The sequence below is a fragment of the Haliotis asinina genome, chromosome 3, assembly GCF_037392515.1.
Source record: "Haliotis asinina isolate JCU_RB_2024 chromosome 3, JCU_Hal_asi_v2, whole genome shotgun sequence".
Lineage (NCBI taxonomy): Eukaryota > Metazoa > Mollusca > Gastropoda > Lepetellida > Haliotidae > Haliotis > Haliotis asinina.
Genome location: NC_090282.1, coordinates 53,313,746 through 53,332,739, shown reverse-complemented (window position 1 = coordinate 53,332,739; position 18,994 = coordinate 53,313,746). Strand labels below are relative to the sequence as shown.

The following is an 18,994-nucleotide window of genomic DNA, read 5'->3' as shown; positions in this document are numbered from 1 at the left end:
TTACACCTTATGCTTAGTTTCTAAGACTGCCAGCTAACATAGGCAATGATATACAGTGAAACTCCAAGGGACCACTGCAAAAGTTGCTACTCATCCGTATTGCCACGTATCATTCCCAGCAAGTTGTATCACATTTCCAAGTAAAGTGTAGCAGACATCATATCCTCTTTGTATCAGCACCATATAATAATTTATATGTAGATCAAAATAAAAGACAACTAGTAGATAGATACAAATTTTGTTTGACTAAGAGTCATATATATTGTAGATGGACAATAACATGTTAACAACTTGTTTTCGCAGTGTAAATAGCGAGAAACCTCATTCATGATAAGTCAGATTGTTCTATTCATAAAAACTGTCTGGCATCATACCAAAGTGCGATCTCTGAATGTTAGTTATGATTATGAATATATTACATTTATTCATAAAAACCTTTAGAATTTATTTCTGTTGGTGAAATAGCCATTTTAGATTCCATATTTCTCCGATCACTACATCAGAAGTCATGCTGCTTTATTATGGGGTATGTTTTAACTAAATCACTGGTAGAGAGATGGGGAGGAATGCACAGCTGATTGCTAGTTCTAACTTTTTGTACGAGACAAATACTGTACACTCTGTCCAACTCGGGCTCTGTCTTTCTCAGATCGCTGTATATACCGGACTGAACTGAAGGTCCCAACATAATCCTTCTTTATATGAAACATTAGTGTAACTCAGACTGCTGTCTAATTTTGACTTTTTAGTGGGTCCCAAACCAGTCTGAATTAGACAGAGTGCAATTGTGTACATGCTAATCCATGTATATAAAACAGTGCCCAGCATATACAAATTAGGACTGAAATGGAACATAATCTTGTCTTGTGATGTTTGATTGCAAATTTGACATGTTCACTGACATTATAAAGTTCTTTTGATAACTTCTGCTCTGTAGCAGTGTGTGATGCCAGTTGAGGCACGTTAATTACTGCTGAGTGAATCCACTAGGACTGGTTTGAGTATTGCCACTTATTTGATAACATTTCTGTTGTACAATGTCTTGAGGGACTGCTGAGACAGGTTTATTTAAATAGAATTGCCTCTTAATCGATTTTACTTATCCAAAATGAAATACTGATATATAGTGAAGGCGACTGCCAGTTTCCTTATTCGGGTTACTACTTATCAGTAGTTCACTTATCAGGGTTTCACTGTATACACTTCCATCCACCTGGCAGTAGTCATGTTCAGATGTCTGAAGAATTTCTACAGTAATGTGAATGTATAAGAATGATCAATTAAAAAGTTTTTCATAGATAAGGATTACAAAATAGTTGTAACTTAATTTATATATCGCAAACATATCCATGCAACTAGTGCTTGTTCAAGGTGCTGACATATATTTCCCTCAATCATTGGATGTCAATGTCAATGGCCCATCGTATTATCAGTCTCATCTCCTTGGGGAGTATACAGCTCTTGCTTCCTCTAGGACGCACCAAGTTAATTGTAGCTGCATGAGACCCGTGAAGGTCCCGGGGTAGAATAGGCCTTCAGCAACCCATGCTTGCCATAAAAGGTGACTATGCTTGTCGTAAGAGGCGACTAACGGGATCGGGTGGTCAGACTAGCTGACTTGGTTGACACATGTCATCGGTTCCCCATTGAGCAGATCGATGCTCATGTTGTTGATCACTGGATTGTCTGGTCCAGACTCGATTATTTACAGACCGTCGCCATATAGCTGGAATATTGCTAAGTGCGACGTAAAACTAAACTCACTCACTCACTGTAGCTGCATGATATCGAGGTACCCATTCACAGCTGGGTGGACTGGGACACATAGTCACAGTACTTTGTCCAGGTTTACTGCACGTTACTATACCGACAACTTGTGTTTGGACATGGCCACCATCTGGTTATATACCAATGGATTTGTGGGTTCTTTTAAGTGCACCGGGTTGTGTACTGTACACTAGGGGTTGTGACAACACAGAAAGAGCCTGTGCACTAAGTTGACTCCAAGGCGTTTGCACTCGGTTACAGGTGGGCTTGATCCCAACACCACAACCTCTCTGGATCACTAGCCTGGCACTTTAGCTACTTCACCCATCACGCCCTAACTTTCCTATATTCTATATATATATATCTTCTGTCATAGGAAACTCATTTAACTAGAATGTAAAGATTTTCAATACAATCAACAATGCTGAATATTGTAGATTCCCCAAAATATCTTGAAGTATTGTGACAAAACATCCTCCTGGTAAACTTGTACCGAAAACTAACATGACCAAAAGTGCTGGAGTACTAGTGTCAGCAATTATCGATGAGCTCATTTGACTAATTGATATTCATAGAAACTGAAACATCACATTAAATTTTAAACTAGAAGTTATATTTCTTATTGTTGCATTTATCAAATCAAGACTTACACAAGTAAACTGAAATTGCATTGTAAACAACAGTACTCTCAAGTGTGTCTTGGCAGAAATGTCCTTGATCATCTTGGTCACAGTCACATCTTGGTACAACTGATTACTCCTCCATGTTAGAAAATGATAAAACACCAAACTTTTTCGCAACAGCAGCAAGGTACTCACCATCAATCACCCCCACTACAAGATCAGGAAAGTAATAGAAGCCACTGATTCATATCAAGAGACTTCTGCCAACCATAAACAGAGGCCAAGGATATCACCTCCCTGCTGCCTACCATAACTCATATCTAAGCAGTCTTAATCACATTATTTTTGTGTCTCTATATCACTGCCCTTCCCCTATGGATTGAAACAGAAAATGCAAAGAATCTCATAAGTTCTCTGAAATTCATGTACATTTTGACTTGACTATCTGTAAGAATGCTTTCTGTTCACAGAAAGTCACCATATGTTGAAAGAAAGACTCTGCGCTCTCCGACTGTGTGGACATCGCCAGTCCAGGACAAGCCAAAAGCTGACACTTCTGTTTCAGACAAGGACTCCTTGAGAGAAAGATCATCATCTGAACATCTGAGTCATCAGGATTACTTTCCATCTGAAAACAGGAAAGTGAAAAAGAAAGTGACTTTAAATGAACGTTTTGGTTTGACTGAAAAGAAATTTGAACTTGAGGAAAACATCACTATTGGACTGCAGCGTAACCCTCACATCCCAATATCAACAGCTGTAAATGTTACAACAACAAATTTTGATTTTCACAATTTTTTGTTGAAACGGAGAGCCAGTGAAGGTCGCAAGCCAATTTTTGATCGGGAAGAAATCAAGGCATTCCATCATGATGACAACCTTGATGACCCAGATGAGTTCGAACGGAGAATTATCACTGTTTTATCACCAAAACCTCATGGTAGTTTTAGAGGTAGACAGGACCTCTGTGCTGATTCTACTGATGTGGACTATAGCATTAGAAGATCTCTAAGTACTGCATCCAGCTTTCATGGCAAATATGATGAGCGGAATTTGAAGGGACCTCATCAGACATCTACATATCACAGCAGGTATTTAATATTTTGGAGATCATTGAATTCTTTAGTTGCTTAGCAGACTGAAAATCAAGTGAGCTTGTATTGTTGCTTGCATGTGGGGCATCCATGATTGTCTTCTTCTGACAATAGCACTTGTAAAGTTGTCCTTTCTGACATTTCAAATTATCTTCTACATGTTCAGGTGAGCTCTGTCATTAAGATCACCTGACTGAACATAAAGTTAACTGTTGTCATGGACTTCTTTTCCATTGCTTGCATTGCATGTAACATATTAAATTAAGAAATCACTGAGGTACTGCTGTAGACATTAACAACACCTGATTCGTTTTCAGAAGAAGTCTTCTTAGGGTACTTAAAAGAAGTTTTATGTCCATTTTAACAACATTTGTGACTATATTTTGATAAAACTATATACTACACAAAAAGAAAAGGTAACTCTAAGTTGGAATTTTGCAACTCACTTTCCATGCTGTCAATCTCCTAAGAAGACGTATGTGAGCTTCATTCACCTGTGCTATTGCAAGTGCTTTTCCTAATGATGAGTGCAAATGAGATGAATATTGTATCCTCTTCTTTATTATCACATGGACTTACTTCGACATACTAGTTCTAACGTTTTTTTATGCATCAGTAACTTTTTGTCGGCCTCTGTCTGCCTGGCATGTGACATGCAAGATTGCAGTCATGGCAATAGGTTTAGCACTTTACTATGTCTGATCAGTTCTTTGTTAAATGAAAGAAGTTTCTCATTTATGGTGGGACAGGATCCAAGGTTCTTTGTGAACCTTTTTTGTAATTCAAAGGTTATTTTCTTGTGACACATCATATTTCAGTGATCTGCTTACAGTATGTTAGTGTGGTCATAAATCTTTCACTATGGCATTCTTCAGTAAGTTTGTGCAGCATTGCTACCACTGAAATTGCATTCAGTATTTGTGCAGGAATATTTTTATACTTGGCTTTTTTCTCCACTTTTATCCTGTTTGGTTGTTAGATGGACAATTCAGATGTTATATGCTTCAATCCATTACATGGTTCAGGTTCAGTATGGTAATATGGGTTGCTATTATGGGTTGTTTAGCATCACAATTATGTATTGCCAGTGCATATTCTCAGCAGCAAATGAAATTTCAACCAATCAGAGCAGCGCGTCTCCTTGACGTAATTGTAGGTATAGAAATGAGGGTCTGTGTAGTATTCATCTACATTTCAGGGGTTGAACTATTTCGTTTACAGGTTTGTACAAACCTGAAATCGTGAAAGCTGTTGAGAAAAATGAAAGCAATGTGTTCTCACAATCTACTATCATTTAGTTTTTTCTCCTGCTTTGCCTAGTTTTCCACTCACAACCCTTGTTTTCAAAAACAATTCTGTCAAAATCACTTGATGTCACTAGGTTGTAATCCGTGTTAGTTGGTATAAACCTACACGTTATTTGTCATCATTCACTTGATGCTCAGTTAATGAAATTATAACAGGTATAATTTATGGTAACGCCACTTAGATTACCCGACAAAGGCCCCCATTTGGCATTTCTTGTGTCTGGATCGATCAAAGGATTAACCGATAACATGCTGACTGATAATTAGTTTTATGTGGATTTAAATAGGGGATTTGTCAAAAGGTAGTGTTTATGTATGTACAGTGGAATCTGTCAAATTCATACCTTGGGTAAATCGGTTTTCTTTACAATTCGGACCTTAGTGGTGGTCCCGGCAGAACTTAATAAGGTTATCATTACACGAGTGCGGCATAAATCGGACTCGGCATAATTCGGAATTCGGACTAAAATCTTGGCCCGACAAGGCAATTGACCATGAAAAGATGCTGATTACCTCGGACTTCCTGCCGGAGGCGGAGTGAGTGGCCTAATTAGCGGTCCCCGACTTCAAGCGGATTATTGGGTTAATCAGTAAACAAACAACTCAACCAAGAGGACTCGGCTCAGTGTCACTCATTGTCACTGTCATTTTATTATAAATAGAAAACAGTGTAGATTATTTTTCATCAGTAGCAAAATGGCTGAACCACCTCCAAAGCGAAGACGTGCATATGCAACATTATGCTTGGCTTCCAAGTTCAAGTTAATAGAAGATGCCGAATCGACACCTCCCATTAAACAGAAAGACCTTGCCGAAAAGTACAAAGTAATACGTGCATTCAAAGCAAGGTGTCGACGTAAAATTGACCATGAATCACAACATGAAGATCAAGTTTCAGTGAAATTAATAAATTAATAATAAGTTAATAAATAATTATTCATTTTACACCAGTATCTTGTTGTTTATTATGTGTTTTCACTGTTGTGTCTGAAAGTTCAACTTCGTCATCAATGAAGCTAACTCCTGTCAAATAGGACAATTCGGACTCTATGTAATTCGGACAATTAAGTCTTTCCCAGTCAAGTCCGAATTTGACAGATTCCACTGTACATTTACTAATCTATACTGAATACACTCTGTTGTGTCTGTGTCTATGTAAAAACAACACCCTTCTTTCAAAGGATTAACCGCCAATACATTGATTGATTGCTCATTATTGGCTAACTAAATAACTTTTTAAAAAGAATGATGCACATTATGCAATTAGTTGCCAGGTGTGCTATCTTGGGTGACCAATGAAACTAAACAGCAATGTGAAAAACCTGAAACGATACATCACATTTCTGTTGAACGACACGTCACTTGGGAAATCTGCAGATGAATTATATATCACTTGTTTTTGTGGATATTGATGGATACATTCTTCGAACAAGGTAATAGCCTGACATTGCTCCTATAACTTTAATTTTAATATTTGCATTTTTTTTTTTAAGTTGTTGCAGCTTTCAACAGAATTGTTTTCATAGTGAAGTGTAATGATGCAGACGACATACGCTAGGGCGTGCATGCGAATTATGATTCTTACAGGCAAACGATGAAATGTCTACAAATTACATTCCTGTTAAACATTCGCAGGTCGCTTCTTTTTTTTAAGTTTCAAAATGCATACAAGTATGATTATAAAGTAATTAGGATTATGAGACCAAGTATAAAGACGTCCCTTGGAGAAGGGTGAGAGGGAAGGGATGGAGAAGGAGGGAGGAACAGTTGGGTGGGATAATGAGGTCACATAGTCACTTGGCTTCTTTGATTGGCATTTTAGAAGTTGAATAGATGAGGACTATCTTTATGGATATACAACTTCTTTCAAGGTTTCGACATAGATTCTAAATTCGTCAGGAAAGTGGTAAGTGAGAAGCAATTTTTGAGTGATATATACATGAGATGTTGAGACAACATATGAGGCAAAATGAGCTGTTTATAGAATAGAAGAGGTTGGTAACACATATGGTATACTGGATTATGTAAGTTGATGTAGAGCAGATTTACATGGCTGTATGCATTAGGTTGATGGTCAGCCAGAAGGGAATGATGTACATAGGTTGTGTACATAAGGGATGAAGAGGCTGTAGCAATGTCAATCGTGAAGTGATGTTACACAAGGCATAATGCACAGTGGTTGAGTAGAGTTACATGAAATGGATTCAGCAGGTGACAATAGGCTTTAAGGATGATATATATTTCATCTGTGTTGATAGCTGGGCAAGACCTCAATTGACCTCAAAGATGTTTACCTTCATGTTCTTATGGACTTTGATTTCAAGAACTTCCTCTTTATCTCCTTCTACAGGCAGTGCTACCACTTTGTGTGCCCGTCTTTGGCATGTCCATGTTGCCAAGGGTGTACACCAAACTTATGCTGATTCCAGCTCAGATGGGCAGATCTCAGGGTCAGTTTTGTGCCAAGATGACTGTTTTGTCAGGGCTCTAGGCCAACAGTTGTGTCGAGATACCATTATTTGCTGATGGATATTCTCACAAAACTGAGCTGGATCATCAATCTCAAGAAATCAGAACTCATTCCAACACTGGATTTGATATTCATGGGTTTCAAGATTCAGTACAGAACACAGTTACCCTGTCTCCAGACTGCATTGTCAAAGTTCAGAGGACTGTATCACAGCACCCTCAGTCCCCATAGCTTCAGCATGGACGTGGCTTCAGTTGTTAGGCAACATTGCGGCAACGGTGGTCAAAGTTTGATGTGTGCATGTAAGAATGAGACCTATACAGCAGACATTGGCTCAGCTGTGATCCCACTCAGAGCGACGCGAAGCTTCTTGATCTGACAGAGCACTTAATTCCTCGTCTACGGGTGGTGGACACAGTCGGAAACTAATCTGGAGGTCTCCCTCTGGAGTCTCTGATGCCAGTGGTCTCAATTCAGACTGATGCATCCCAGTCAGGTTGGTGCGGTGTTCTGGGCAACCTGTCATTCTTGGACTTTTTGTGGAAGAACAAGGCCAGTTTGCACATCAATGTGGCGGAATTTAAAACCAGTCCGGATGATGTTCAAGGGCTTTATGGAGAGGACATATTGTTTGTCCAGAGATGAAAAACCAGATGGCTAAGGTGTGACCCGTTTGATATTCAGGTGATGCCTGATTATCTCCTGGAGATACTAACCCCTCATGAGTGGATGCTTGTGAGGGCAATAGCATATGATACCTTCCAGCTTGATTGGACAGAGTATGGTAGGCCTTAACCTCAAATACCACTGATTCCCAGGGTTTCATGATAGCTAGCCATCCAAACAGTTCGACTGCTTATGCTTCTTGCACCTCTTTGGTTGGTTCAAAGCTGGTTTCCACTAATCCTCAGGTTTCTAGCTCAGCCTCCTGCACAGTAACCAAATTTTTAAGCACCATACCTGAATTCTTGGATTCTGGGGTTGGCTTGGCCACTGGCTAAAATTGCTTCAAGTTAGTGAAATTCCTGCACCTGTTACAGACACAATTCTGGTTTCAAGGAGGTACTCAACAAACACTCAGTATGAGGATAGATGGACCTTCTATGCACATTGGTGTTTTGGCATGGGGATTCTTGATCCATTTTCTACAGATTTAGTCATAGCTTTACTCATTTGTCACCACTTGCCCCTTTCCGTAACCTCCAAGAAGACTCACCCCCTATCGATGCTTGTTATTTGTGAAAATATGTAATGGTCGCTCTGCTTTGATAAAAATAATCCACTTAATAATAATCTGCTTAGATCTTTTATTGCATTATGTGTTTGCTTAAAAAGTCATGAAAAATATACGAGGCATGTCCCAAAGGTGGTTGGCCTGACCTGGACAGTTATAAAAATGCAACTGTTTATGTTTTATTTTTCTGCGTAGCATCTGTCAAACTCATGCAAATTGTTTTCACCATGCTCCAGCCTCAGAATCCCCATGTTGTTTGATTTTTATCTTGGTACCCCCCAAAAATGCAAAATCGGCAATAAATGCATCACTAACTTCAGGAAACAAAATATGAAAGAAACATTTTATGTGTTTGAGATAAGCAGAAGTCCTCTAGAATCAGACGAAGCTATTATAATGCATTAAAATGCATTTTGAAAATACAATCACCTGTTAAATTGACTCCTCAAATAATGTTTACTGACAGAGCTTGTCTTGGAGACACTACACACCCCCACTTTCACATGATGTAATCAAAAAGACATAACCTATTCTAATGTTTTCTCTTATTCATGCATAATACTGAATGGTCACACAAGTGTCAGCTCTCAATATATTGTAAACAGTGCCAACTTGAATGTCAGGACAAAATGTTTTTGAAAGACTGAAATGGTGATGTCCTTTTAAGACAGCCATGTCTAAATATAAATAAAGCAATCCAAATCTTTGAATGGTGATTATGAGGTGAAGTCATCCATCCAATACTGAATAAATTTTATATCATATTATCTGAGTGCATGCCATCATCCAAGAGGTACCAAATGACAGAATGTTTTTTCACTTATTGCAATGTTTAAAGAAATGATACACCCCAACATACTTCGGACAGGCATACTGTTTCAAGCTCTGTGAACCTATTCACTGCATATGCATTATGAGCACAGTGCAGCATAGCTGTTGAAACCACATTTTCCCCCAGCAAAATTTTAGACTCATTTGAACTCTGATTTCACTGGCTTTTTTTCATCTTGGTTTTTTTTTAACTTTATAGTTTGAATTGGCTCTTTTGATGATTTGTTTCGGAATGTGCATACTGAAAGGTATCAGAATCTGCAAAGTTGTGTTTTATGTTGCATGTGACCTTTAAGTTTTGATAAGAAACATGCGACTGATGGTAAGAGATTCAAATACCCGCATGTTGATTTGTTGATATAACGGCTCTCACTAGTGAAACTGAGTGTATTTCTTACAATCTTGTGGGCTTGTTGTGGTGATTGTACATGCGCATCCAACAGTTTTAGGAAATTGTAAACATAAATTGCTGCAGGTTTCAAAACAACAAAATTATGTCTGTATCCAACTAATCAACTTTCATCTTTTAACATTGGGCATATATTTCATATTTCTGGGAATATTTTAGTCTGACATTCAAACAGAGCTCCAGATAAGCTTGTGGTATGATACCCATACTTGTGAAACAAAGTGGGCATTTCCAATTTCAAGGGATAACTATGCGTTTGATACAGACCATATTTTTAAAATCCAAGTATTTATTTCAAATAACATGTTTAGGAGGTACAATATATTTTCATTTGATAATAGAGATAATACAAAATCCTCCAGATTAAAGATGAATAATTAATAATAATGATAAATTATAGTTAATTATAGCTTCATCCACTGGTGCTGCATGAAATAATATGTGCTTTCGCCTACATCTGTTTGGGGGCCGCGAATAGCTAATGTTACAGGTTAATATAAGATATCACTGTCGACTGAATCTGATTGTGAAACACAGCACTTGCTTATTAATTCATCTAGCAGCCCTTTATTGAAATAGTTATCTGTTCATAGCAAAAAAAAGTAGATATTTTATTTTGAGTGTGTTTAAGCTTTTGACCATGCTCTCAGTACAATAGCAATTTGATTGGTTGCTATTTATAGATGGACCAATCAGTGATGGGTTAACAAACCATGAGTGGTATTCTATCTGTGTTGTTGCATTTTCAATTATTCAAAATTCTTTTAATCATGAAAATTTGGAGATGGAAAAACTGGTTTGTTTTGATTGGCTTAAGTGAGTGAGTGAGTGAGTTGAGTTTTACGCCGCACTCAGCAATATTACAGCTATATGGCGCCGTTCTGTAAATAATCGAGTCTGGACCAGACAATCCAGTGATCAACAACATGAGCATCGATCTGCGCAATTGGGAACCGATGACATACGTCAACCAAGTCAGCGAGCCTGACCACCCAATCCCGTTAGTCGCCTCTTACGACAAGCTGAGTCGCCTTGTATGGCAAGCATGGGTTGCTGAAGGCCTATTCTACCCCGGGACCTTCACGGGTGTGATTGGCTTGAATTGATAATATTGTTATGATATGGGTCTTGGCTCCAAGTGAGGGTTCCAGTGAAATCCCTTATCTAACTGGCCTGCTGGTCTGCTTGGGGAAATTAACTCAGGAAAGAGTCCGAAGTCACAAGAAGCTAATTACAAATATATTTACAAGAAATAGAATAACAAGGGTGGCCACAGAGAGTCAGTACAACCCTCTGGGCTAAGGGCTAGAGCTGGCCTGTGTTGGGAGTCTAAACCCTACTGATGGACAAATGGAGGTGGAGACTATTTAACTAAACTTGAAACAATACAAAGATTATGATTTGCTGACTGGTACAAAAATGGGTGTAACCTACAATAACCAATGAAATACAGAATAAACAAAATAGAGTGTGTCCTGCTAGAACTACTTCAATGACCAGACTGTGTGAGTACTTAATCTTTCAATCCTATTCTAAGTGGCAATATTCTTGTTGGTATGTTTACTGGATGCTTGATTGCTTACTCTGGGCTGGATCTTTAACGACCCTTAACTGGTGTTTGCATAATGTTTTTTTAATGTAGGTGATGACATGTTTACCTCATCAAAGCAGTTTATTAAACAGTCTAGACATAACCCTTGTCTTAGTGAATGGTTTGTCTTACAGTGGAGTTCTGATTACCTCAGGCTAGGATTTTAACTAGAACATCTGTGAAATTGTATGGTCATAACCTATTTCAATAGAATGTCTGTGAGATAACTGTTGACAGGGGTCTTTGTCTAAACTTTTACTGATGCATGATGAAACTAATATTCTATATTTACATTTTCCTAATATTTGAATGCTAATGTATTGCTTGTACTGGTCACAGTTAACAGTGAATTTTGGTATGAATTATTATTTCATGATAATATACACAATATGATTTTGATGTATTAGGTAAATACACATTGTTATTTTGACATAGCGTAAACATATATGTTTAGGGTTTTTTCATATGCTTGCATATATTCTTCTTGCACATTTCAACTTTTCTACAGTGTAATGTACGCAAATATGCATCTAAATGGAGTTCTGTTCATATATTTTTCAGCAAATTCATATAAAATTTCACTTGGTGTATGAGAGAAAGGTGTCACAAATTTTCACTTTGAGAAATTTTTTGTTGTAGCGATTTTTCAGTTTCTGTTTTGTGATTTAATGCAGCTGGGTTTTATTTATAAATTTTATTCGTATATTCATTAAAACTAATCTCATTTGTGATTATTAACCCCTTTTCTGAAATGTAATTAGAAAAATAAGATGAACATCTGGTAATAACTACATCAGAATATGTCTTTATCAAAACTATTTTTATCCTTCTTATAGATGTATGAAGGAGGTTTAATTATTTAAAATAAAGAAGAAAAAACAGAAACTGCAATGTAGTGTATGAATACTTCGGTGATGTTAAGTACCATTGGAATCCAACAAAAGTTTAAGGCTGCATTTCTTCTGGCAGGAGGGTCAGTGTTGTTCATGCAATGTCTGTGGATCCCCAGCTAACTTCTCTTCCATAGGGACAGAGTCAGCACTAGATTTCTAGATTCTTCCCGTCCTAAAAGAAACAGCGCTTTTCACATAACAGCACCTGTCAAACCACTTCTCCACCTCAGTCTTCCTCATCCAGTACATCTCTGGAATGTGCTCATGTCATAGATGTCTGTAAGACTCTCAAGGCTTGTATCAAAGCACATCCGTTTGGATAACCAATTCTTCTTCTGTTATGGCAAAGTTATGGTTGGCCTTCCCGTGAACATTCAAACCATTTTTGGATGGCTTGTCTCTGCCATTTGTATGGGATATATCTCCCCACGATTCTTTGACCGCTCATTTATTTAGGGCAGTTGCCACCTCCAAGACGTATGCTGTGTCACTGTATGAGATCTGTTCCACTGCTATTTAGAGCCAGCTGAGTACATTCAGTTATCATTATCAACTTGACAGACACTCTCGTGAACATGCTCGTGCCTAGTCAATTCTCAGCCAACTTGTTTAAATTGTTTCAGTGACTTCTCCTTTATTTTTTTAGTTGACATATGGGCGACTTCTTTGTTCTTGAAGTTTTTAGTTAACATTAATCGTTTATGTTTACTTTGTCCTTTAATCTTGCATTCTCTGCTTTTTTTGTAGATTGTCTTATCATAATTCCTATGTATAGAATATGTTCTGAGATTAAATCATACATGCTAATGGGTCATTGTATGGAAAAGGGCTGTTTCAGGTTTTGCTCTTAAGAAAATTTCTTTTGTAATTTTTTGTATGTATGTCTTCATGTAAACTACTTTGGGTTGTATGATTTGTATTTTGCATCAGGAGAGATGTTTGAACAAGAAGTTTACATAAAATCTGTTGTTACTTTACATGTTCAAATCAACATCTTATTACATCTGGTGCATGAGATCATGTGACCAGATAAGTGCAATCTTAATCTTATACAGCCTAAGGTGTAACACTTTTTGATACGGTTTTGTTTTTGGCAGATAGAATGCCACTCCCAGGCTTTTGTTTGTATAAGTACCCTATGGAGGATCTCTTATGAAGTAGAATCGAACAAACCTGGAGAGTTTGCCAATGGCTGCCCACCTCCTCACATTCTGACTGTACATGATCAGCATGGAGAGTAAGTTGTGAGGGTCCAGGTTAGAGTTACCTTGTTTTTTCTGTGGAGTCAGTGAGGGTCCCTGAAGGGGTGGTCGAACACGACAAAAACAAGTCTTTGTTTTGTGATATTTTTATTTAAAATATAGTTACAACTGCCACATGATTTTTTAATGGACATAAAAATGCTTATAAGTACCCCAAGGAAGACTCTCTGCAAAGAATGAGCAACCTGCACAGGTTTGTTTGAATTTCTTCAAGAGGTTAGGATCTGCCTTCCAATATGCTGCCTACCCGTATGCTGCTGCCTTATGCAGTGGCTGAAAGATCTCTCTCTTTTTCCAGTTGTATCATTTTCTGGTACTTCTGATGATAGCTCAGCAATGATGCTGTCTAACTGTAAAATGGTTTATTTCTTTAGAAGTAACCGTTCCAAGAATTTTTATGCAGGAAAATGTATGATTCTTATAAAACAAGATGGTAAGCATCGTCAATATCTCATGGGCATACGTTCAGATAAATGTCCACTATAACCTGGATGTATCTACAGCCGGCCTGAAGATTTTATTACCTCCCTTTGCTTCTCACAGTAGCTCTCAGCTTAGCTGCATTACAACTGAGCATGTTAGTGTCAACAAAGGTAACAGTTGCAGTTGCGAAGGTTTTTCTTGTAGTGTGACTCAGAGTTTGGGGGAAGTCGTTCAGACACAATGACAGGTCCGAAACTTAAAAATGATGTAAGGAAGAACTCCTACCACTCTCAGAGTACCTCTGCATCATTTGTGTTGCCAAGTTGAATCATTTAGATAATTTAAAAGTGAAAGTGAATTGTAATTGGCATGCTCAACTTACTGCTAGACACATATTAGATGATCCTGCGCACTAAACGTATTTGTGACGAGAGGCGGTACAACGAATTGGGCGAGTACACTTGGCTGCTACAGGTACTTGACGATTATGTACGTGCAATACATGCTAACCGTGACATGAAATCAACACCGCATATTCCTTTGAACGATAAGACTGCAATTTCAGGCAGTGTTGCTGGACCTTTCACAGGCTGCTCAAGCTGCTGGAACAAATAGCTCCACCTCCACCAGCTTCCACAGCCCATGGTATTCGAGCAGACTTCATCATTTATGCTTGTTATATCACCACAAACACAGACTTTTCTGTGGGACTGCACAACCTGCCTGCTATCAACCAGTGAACATGCCTCTACCATTGGAGGATTTTGTCACAAACATTACTCAAAGAGCGATACTGTAATGCAGCAGGAGAGCTCCATGAACTTTCCAGCATCGGCTGTATCTACATATTGAATGAAGATATGTCACATAACTATCAACATTCAGCTCCAGCACCAAACCTTCACAGCACCATTCTGCTGCGCAATGAAGAGGTTTTTGAACCTTCAGACGCTTATGTAAGGTTGCATCATGAACGGCCAACGTTTATATACCATGGTCAAGGATTACTTACATGGATTTCAGACAGGTTACCCATTGCATCTCCATCCAAGGATCATTCTCCGTCAGATACTTATGTACAGATTACTAAACAAGTGTCTGTCAGATGCCATTTATCTTAGGAGTTGTTTCAAAATGTATTAGATAAGCAAAAGTGATTTGTGAGATAAATTATATGTGACAGACACAAGTACAGTCATCTATTTCTTAAGACCATACAATTGCACCTTTTTATAGTCAAATAGATTCAAAAGTCCTATTTTCTTACCGTATCTGTGCACTAAAATAGAACACAACATTAAGAGTGAGTGACATCACCTTGCATCCTGATCACTACTCATCCCCAACCATGTAATCAAGGCAATAGTGATAATGCAAACTAAATAAGATCACAGAAAATCAATCAAACACTCTAAAATGATGATCTTACCATGTAAATGTGGGTGTTGTACATTGTTTCAATGAGTGTGTTTTGCTTCTGATTGTTGTAAGTGAATTTGATCACATTTAAATCATATAGTAGCTTGGAGCGGGATGTGGATCTTCATCGAAAGAATCATCATGTTTATGAGTGAAAATGTCATCTTCATCAATTCATCAATGAAACAATGAAGCAAATCGATCTCACAATGGACAGACTCTAAAGTATATCATGTTAGGTACTTTTGCAAGATGATCTGACACTTGTATCTCTTGGTAAAAGTACCAATGTACTATTTTTCCTTGTCTTGACTCCTTATGCTTAAATGCTTATCTCCTCTTCCTGGTGAAGGTAGTGGAACACTTGAAATCCCTTGAAGTTCCCTTCTAAAAATAATCCATGATACTTCACTCTCTCCCCATTGCCCGAAGAGGGCAACTGGAGGCACCTTGGGTCCCGTACACAGCAATAAGTCTTTCATTCTTTTGGTTTTTCTAACTATATTTGTGCTGTATGCGTTTTTTGGCTCCAATGAATTAGTTATTATTATACAAATTTGTGATTATTGTGTCTATTTCTAACATGTATTTCATCAACTGAGACTCAGTTGATGAAATCGTGTTTTCAGTGCAGATAACGGCAGTCGGCGGTTGATCCGCACGTACTCTGCCCGATGTGTAAACCTTTAAGTTCTGCTCATACTCGTGTATTTTGCATTAAAATGTCTGTAGCAGAATTCTTATTATATTTATGGTCTGCTCACGGGAGTGCTAGAGATACGTAACATCAGCTTACATTAGCCTTGTCTAAATCTAGTGAAACAAAGTCAGGTAACTGTTTAATTATTGATGTTGAGATTCATTCCAGTATTCCAGTGAGAGGCGAGCCGTATCTCCGAGGTTATGTCCAGGGTCAGGCAAGTCCCCTCACAAGACTCAGAAGAGACCATCTGTTGAGACAGGATCATCTCAGGTCTAAGAAAACTAAGCATTCGAAGTCTTCATCTGTAAGATCATCGCAGAATCATCCCTCATCAATGAAGAAATCATTCGGGGAGGAGATAGTCCCCTTAGAAGAACGTCAGTATTTTGACGAGTCTCCGTTAATGATACGGAGTGAAGACACCAGCCAACGGACATCGGCAAATAGATCGACACCGACGACAGCTTCAACGCCTCAGAACACATCTCATCTACAAAAGACATCGCAGATGTCGACTGCAACTTCGGGCATCGTAGACAACTCTTCAACACAGTCGTAAATGCACGCTCCGAATGCATTTGATGCAGGTGTCTTCATGCAAAAATTCACAACGCATGATGAACCTTATGGATGAAGATTGGAAGAGGAAAGACGACTGCACTCGTCAACGATGTCAACTGCGAAACGAGAGCATTCATCTAGACCTGCACTCATGAAGAGGAGGCACTCCAGAAAGTCCAGGTCCTGGTCATCAGATCGCAGCACAGAGAAGGATATACCCACGCTGAGTGAGTGCATTCGCATGAGTAGTTATACTGAGTGGGGGAGTTTAAATCTGGTTTCCCCATCCCCAGGATACCAAGGAGTTCAACACATACAAGATGAAGAATGACAACATTGATTTGCTGATTCTTGATCTTGATGAATGTTATATAGCAGCAGATTTTACAAGGTGGAAGACAGAAGAATGGCGCAACCTGACACTACTACAAGGCGACCTTTCTTCAGATTAGCTCGATCGAGAGCCATCAGTGAGCACTCTCATTGCAAAGTTTATCAACCCGGTAATGAGGAAGACAGGATGGTCCTGTCTACACAGAGGAAGGATCAGCAGTTTATGTCCGAACATCTAGCTTGTACCACTAAGGGGATTAATCTACTTTAGAGACAGGGGCTCCTGTCCGTCGGGTCATGGAGTGAGAACTTCACAAAGCCTTTGTATCAAGTCACATGTTCTGCATATACGGTATTTGACGGAAGGATTGAAGAGGTAGCAAGATCGGTTTACTCAAGATTCAAGGGAAGTTATGATGATAAAATCCATCAACACTTTTTCTGTCCTTAAACAGACAAATCAACGTTACACTAATAAGTCCAAGTTTTCCAGGGTTCAAAGAGTGAGGGACAAGACGATCGGTGGGAGAAATCGTTTTCTTCCTTTTGTTGCCACCATGGAGGAAGTAAACGATCTCAGGCGTCAGGAAGATCGTCTAGTGGTGATGGAGGGAATAAACGCTGAAATTCAGGTTCAGAACGACTGGAGTCTTCCACCCCCAGCTGTTCTTGTACAACTGTCTCAAGTGGGTGGACGTCTTCAACACTGCTGGGAAAATTGGGGAATCCTCAACAACTATGTCATGAATATTCTATGAGACAGCAACAAGATTCCGCTGGAGGATACACCACCGCTCACAAAACTACCAACTCCCATCATCTACACAGACAATCAACTAGACAAGCTGACCGATGCTATATCAACACTGGTGCAGAAGGGAGCAGTAGAAGTAATACAGCCACAGTGTCTAATGCCCGGATTTTACTCCCCAATTTTCTTAGTACCGAAGAAGAATTCCAGAGAGATTTCCATCTCATTTACAACATGAAGGAATTCAACAAAAAGTCGCTACGGAAGCCAGAACATTTCAAGATGCTACATCTTCCTCAAAAGAGACTCCTCATCAAACCAATAGACTATCTAGCCAGCATAGATCTACAAGATGCATACCTGCATATCCTGATACACCTTTACGGAGACGCATTTCTACAAGGATGGGGAGCTCATCTAGGAAACGAGGTAGCAGGAATCTGGAACAAAGAGGAACAGGCTCTTCACATCAGCCAGTCTGAAATGAAAGCGGCCATTCATGCCATCCACCACTGGTCGACAGCTTTGAGAGTTATTAATGATCTACACAAACAACTCAACAAAAACGCTTTACATAAACAAACAAGGCTCAACAAGATCACTATCTCTACTACGCCTAATGTTTCAACTGTTCAACTTAATCGACAGTCTGAATCTTCAAGTAAAAGCATGTCACATACCAGGACCCAGCAACGTCATGGCAGATGCCTTATCTCGCCCCCTTCGTCCATCTCCAACGGAATGGATGCTGCATCGGGAAGCGTTTCAACTAATCAGTCAAGCCTTAGGATCACCGCAAATAGACCTATTTGCAACGAGATTCAACAAACAGACAACAACCTTTGTGTCACCAGTACCAGATCCTTCAGCCTGGTCAATGGACGCTATCAAGCATTCCATGGGAAGGACTTAACGCGTACAAGTTTCCCCTCCAGTACTGTTACCAAAAGTCATCGAGAAAATCAGACAAAGAGGTTACAACTGATTTTGGTTGCGCCCTACTGGCCAGCAAGAGATGGGTCCCAACACTTATATAAGTGTTAGGACAACCAACCCTACAATTACCAGAAAGGAAGAATCTTCTCATCCATCCCCACACAATGCAAACGCACGGCCAACCATCGGTATTTCGTCTTCATGTATGGACTGTATTAAGACTTGTTTGAAACGCCGAGAGCAGCGAAAGCAGTTATGTTAGCCTTATGCAAATCTACTCGCACACTTTATGATGACAAGGGGAAATGGTTTGAGACATACGCCAGGAAAAAGGAATTTTTGGCGAACATGGCAACTCATCCTCAAACAGCAGATTATGAATCCTAT

At 39.0% G+C, this 18,994-nt stretch overlaps 1 protein-coding gene across 1 annotated transcript in view; it reads left to right on the top strand.

Annotated features, from left to right (window-relative positions):
* LOC137278158 (uncharacterized) overlaps positions 1 to 18,994 on the top strand; it is a 63,856-nt gene that overhangs the window by 3,190 nt on the left and 41,672 nt on the right. Inside the window, exon 3 of the mRNA XM_067810331.1 lies at positions 2,861 to 3,481. Within this exon, the coding sequence (XP_067666432.1) occupies positions 2,861 to 3,481 (621 nt within the window). The remainder of the gene's footprint in view (positions 1 to 2,860; positions 3,482 to 18,994) is intronic.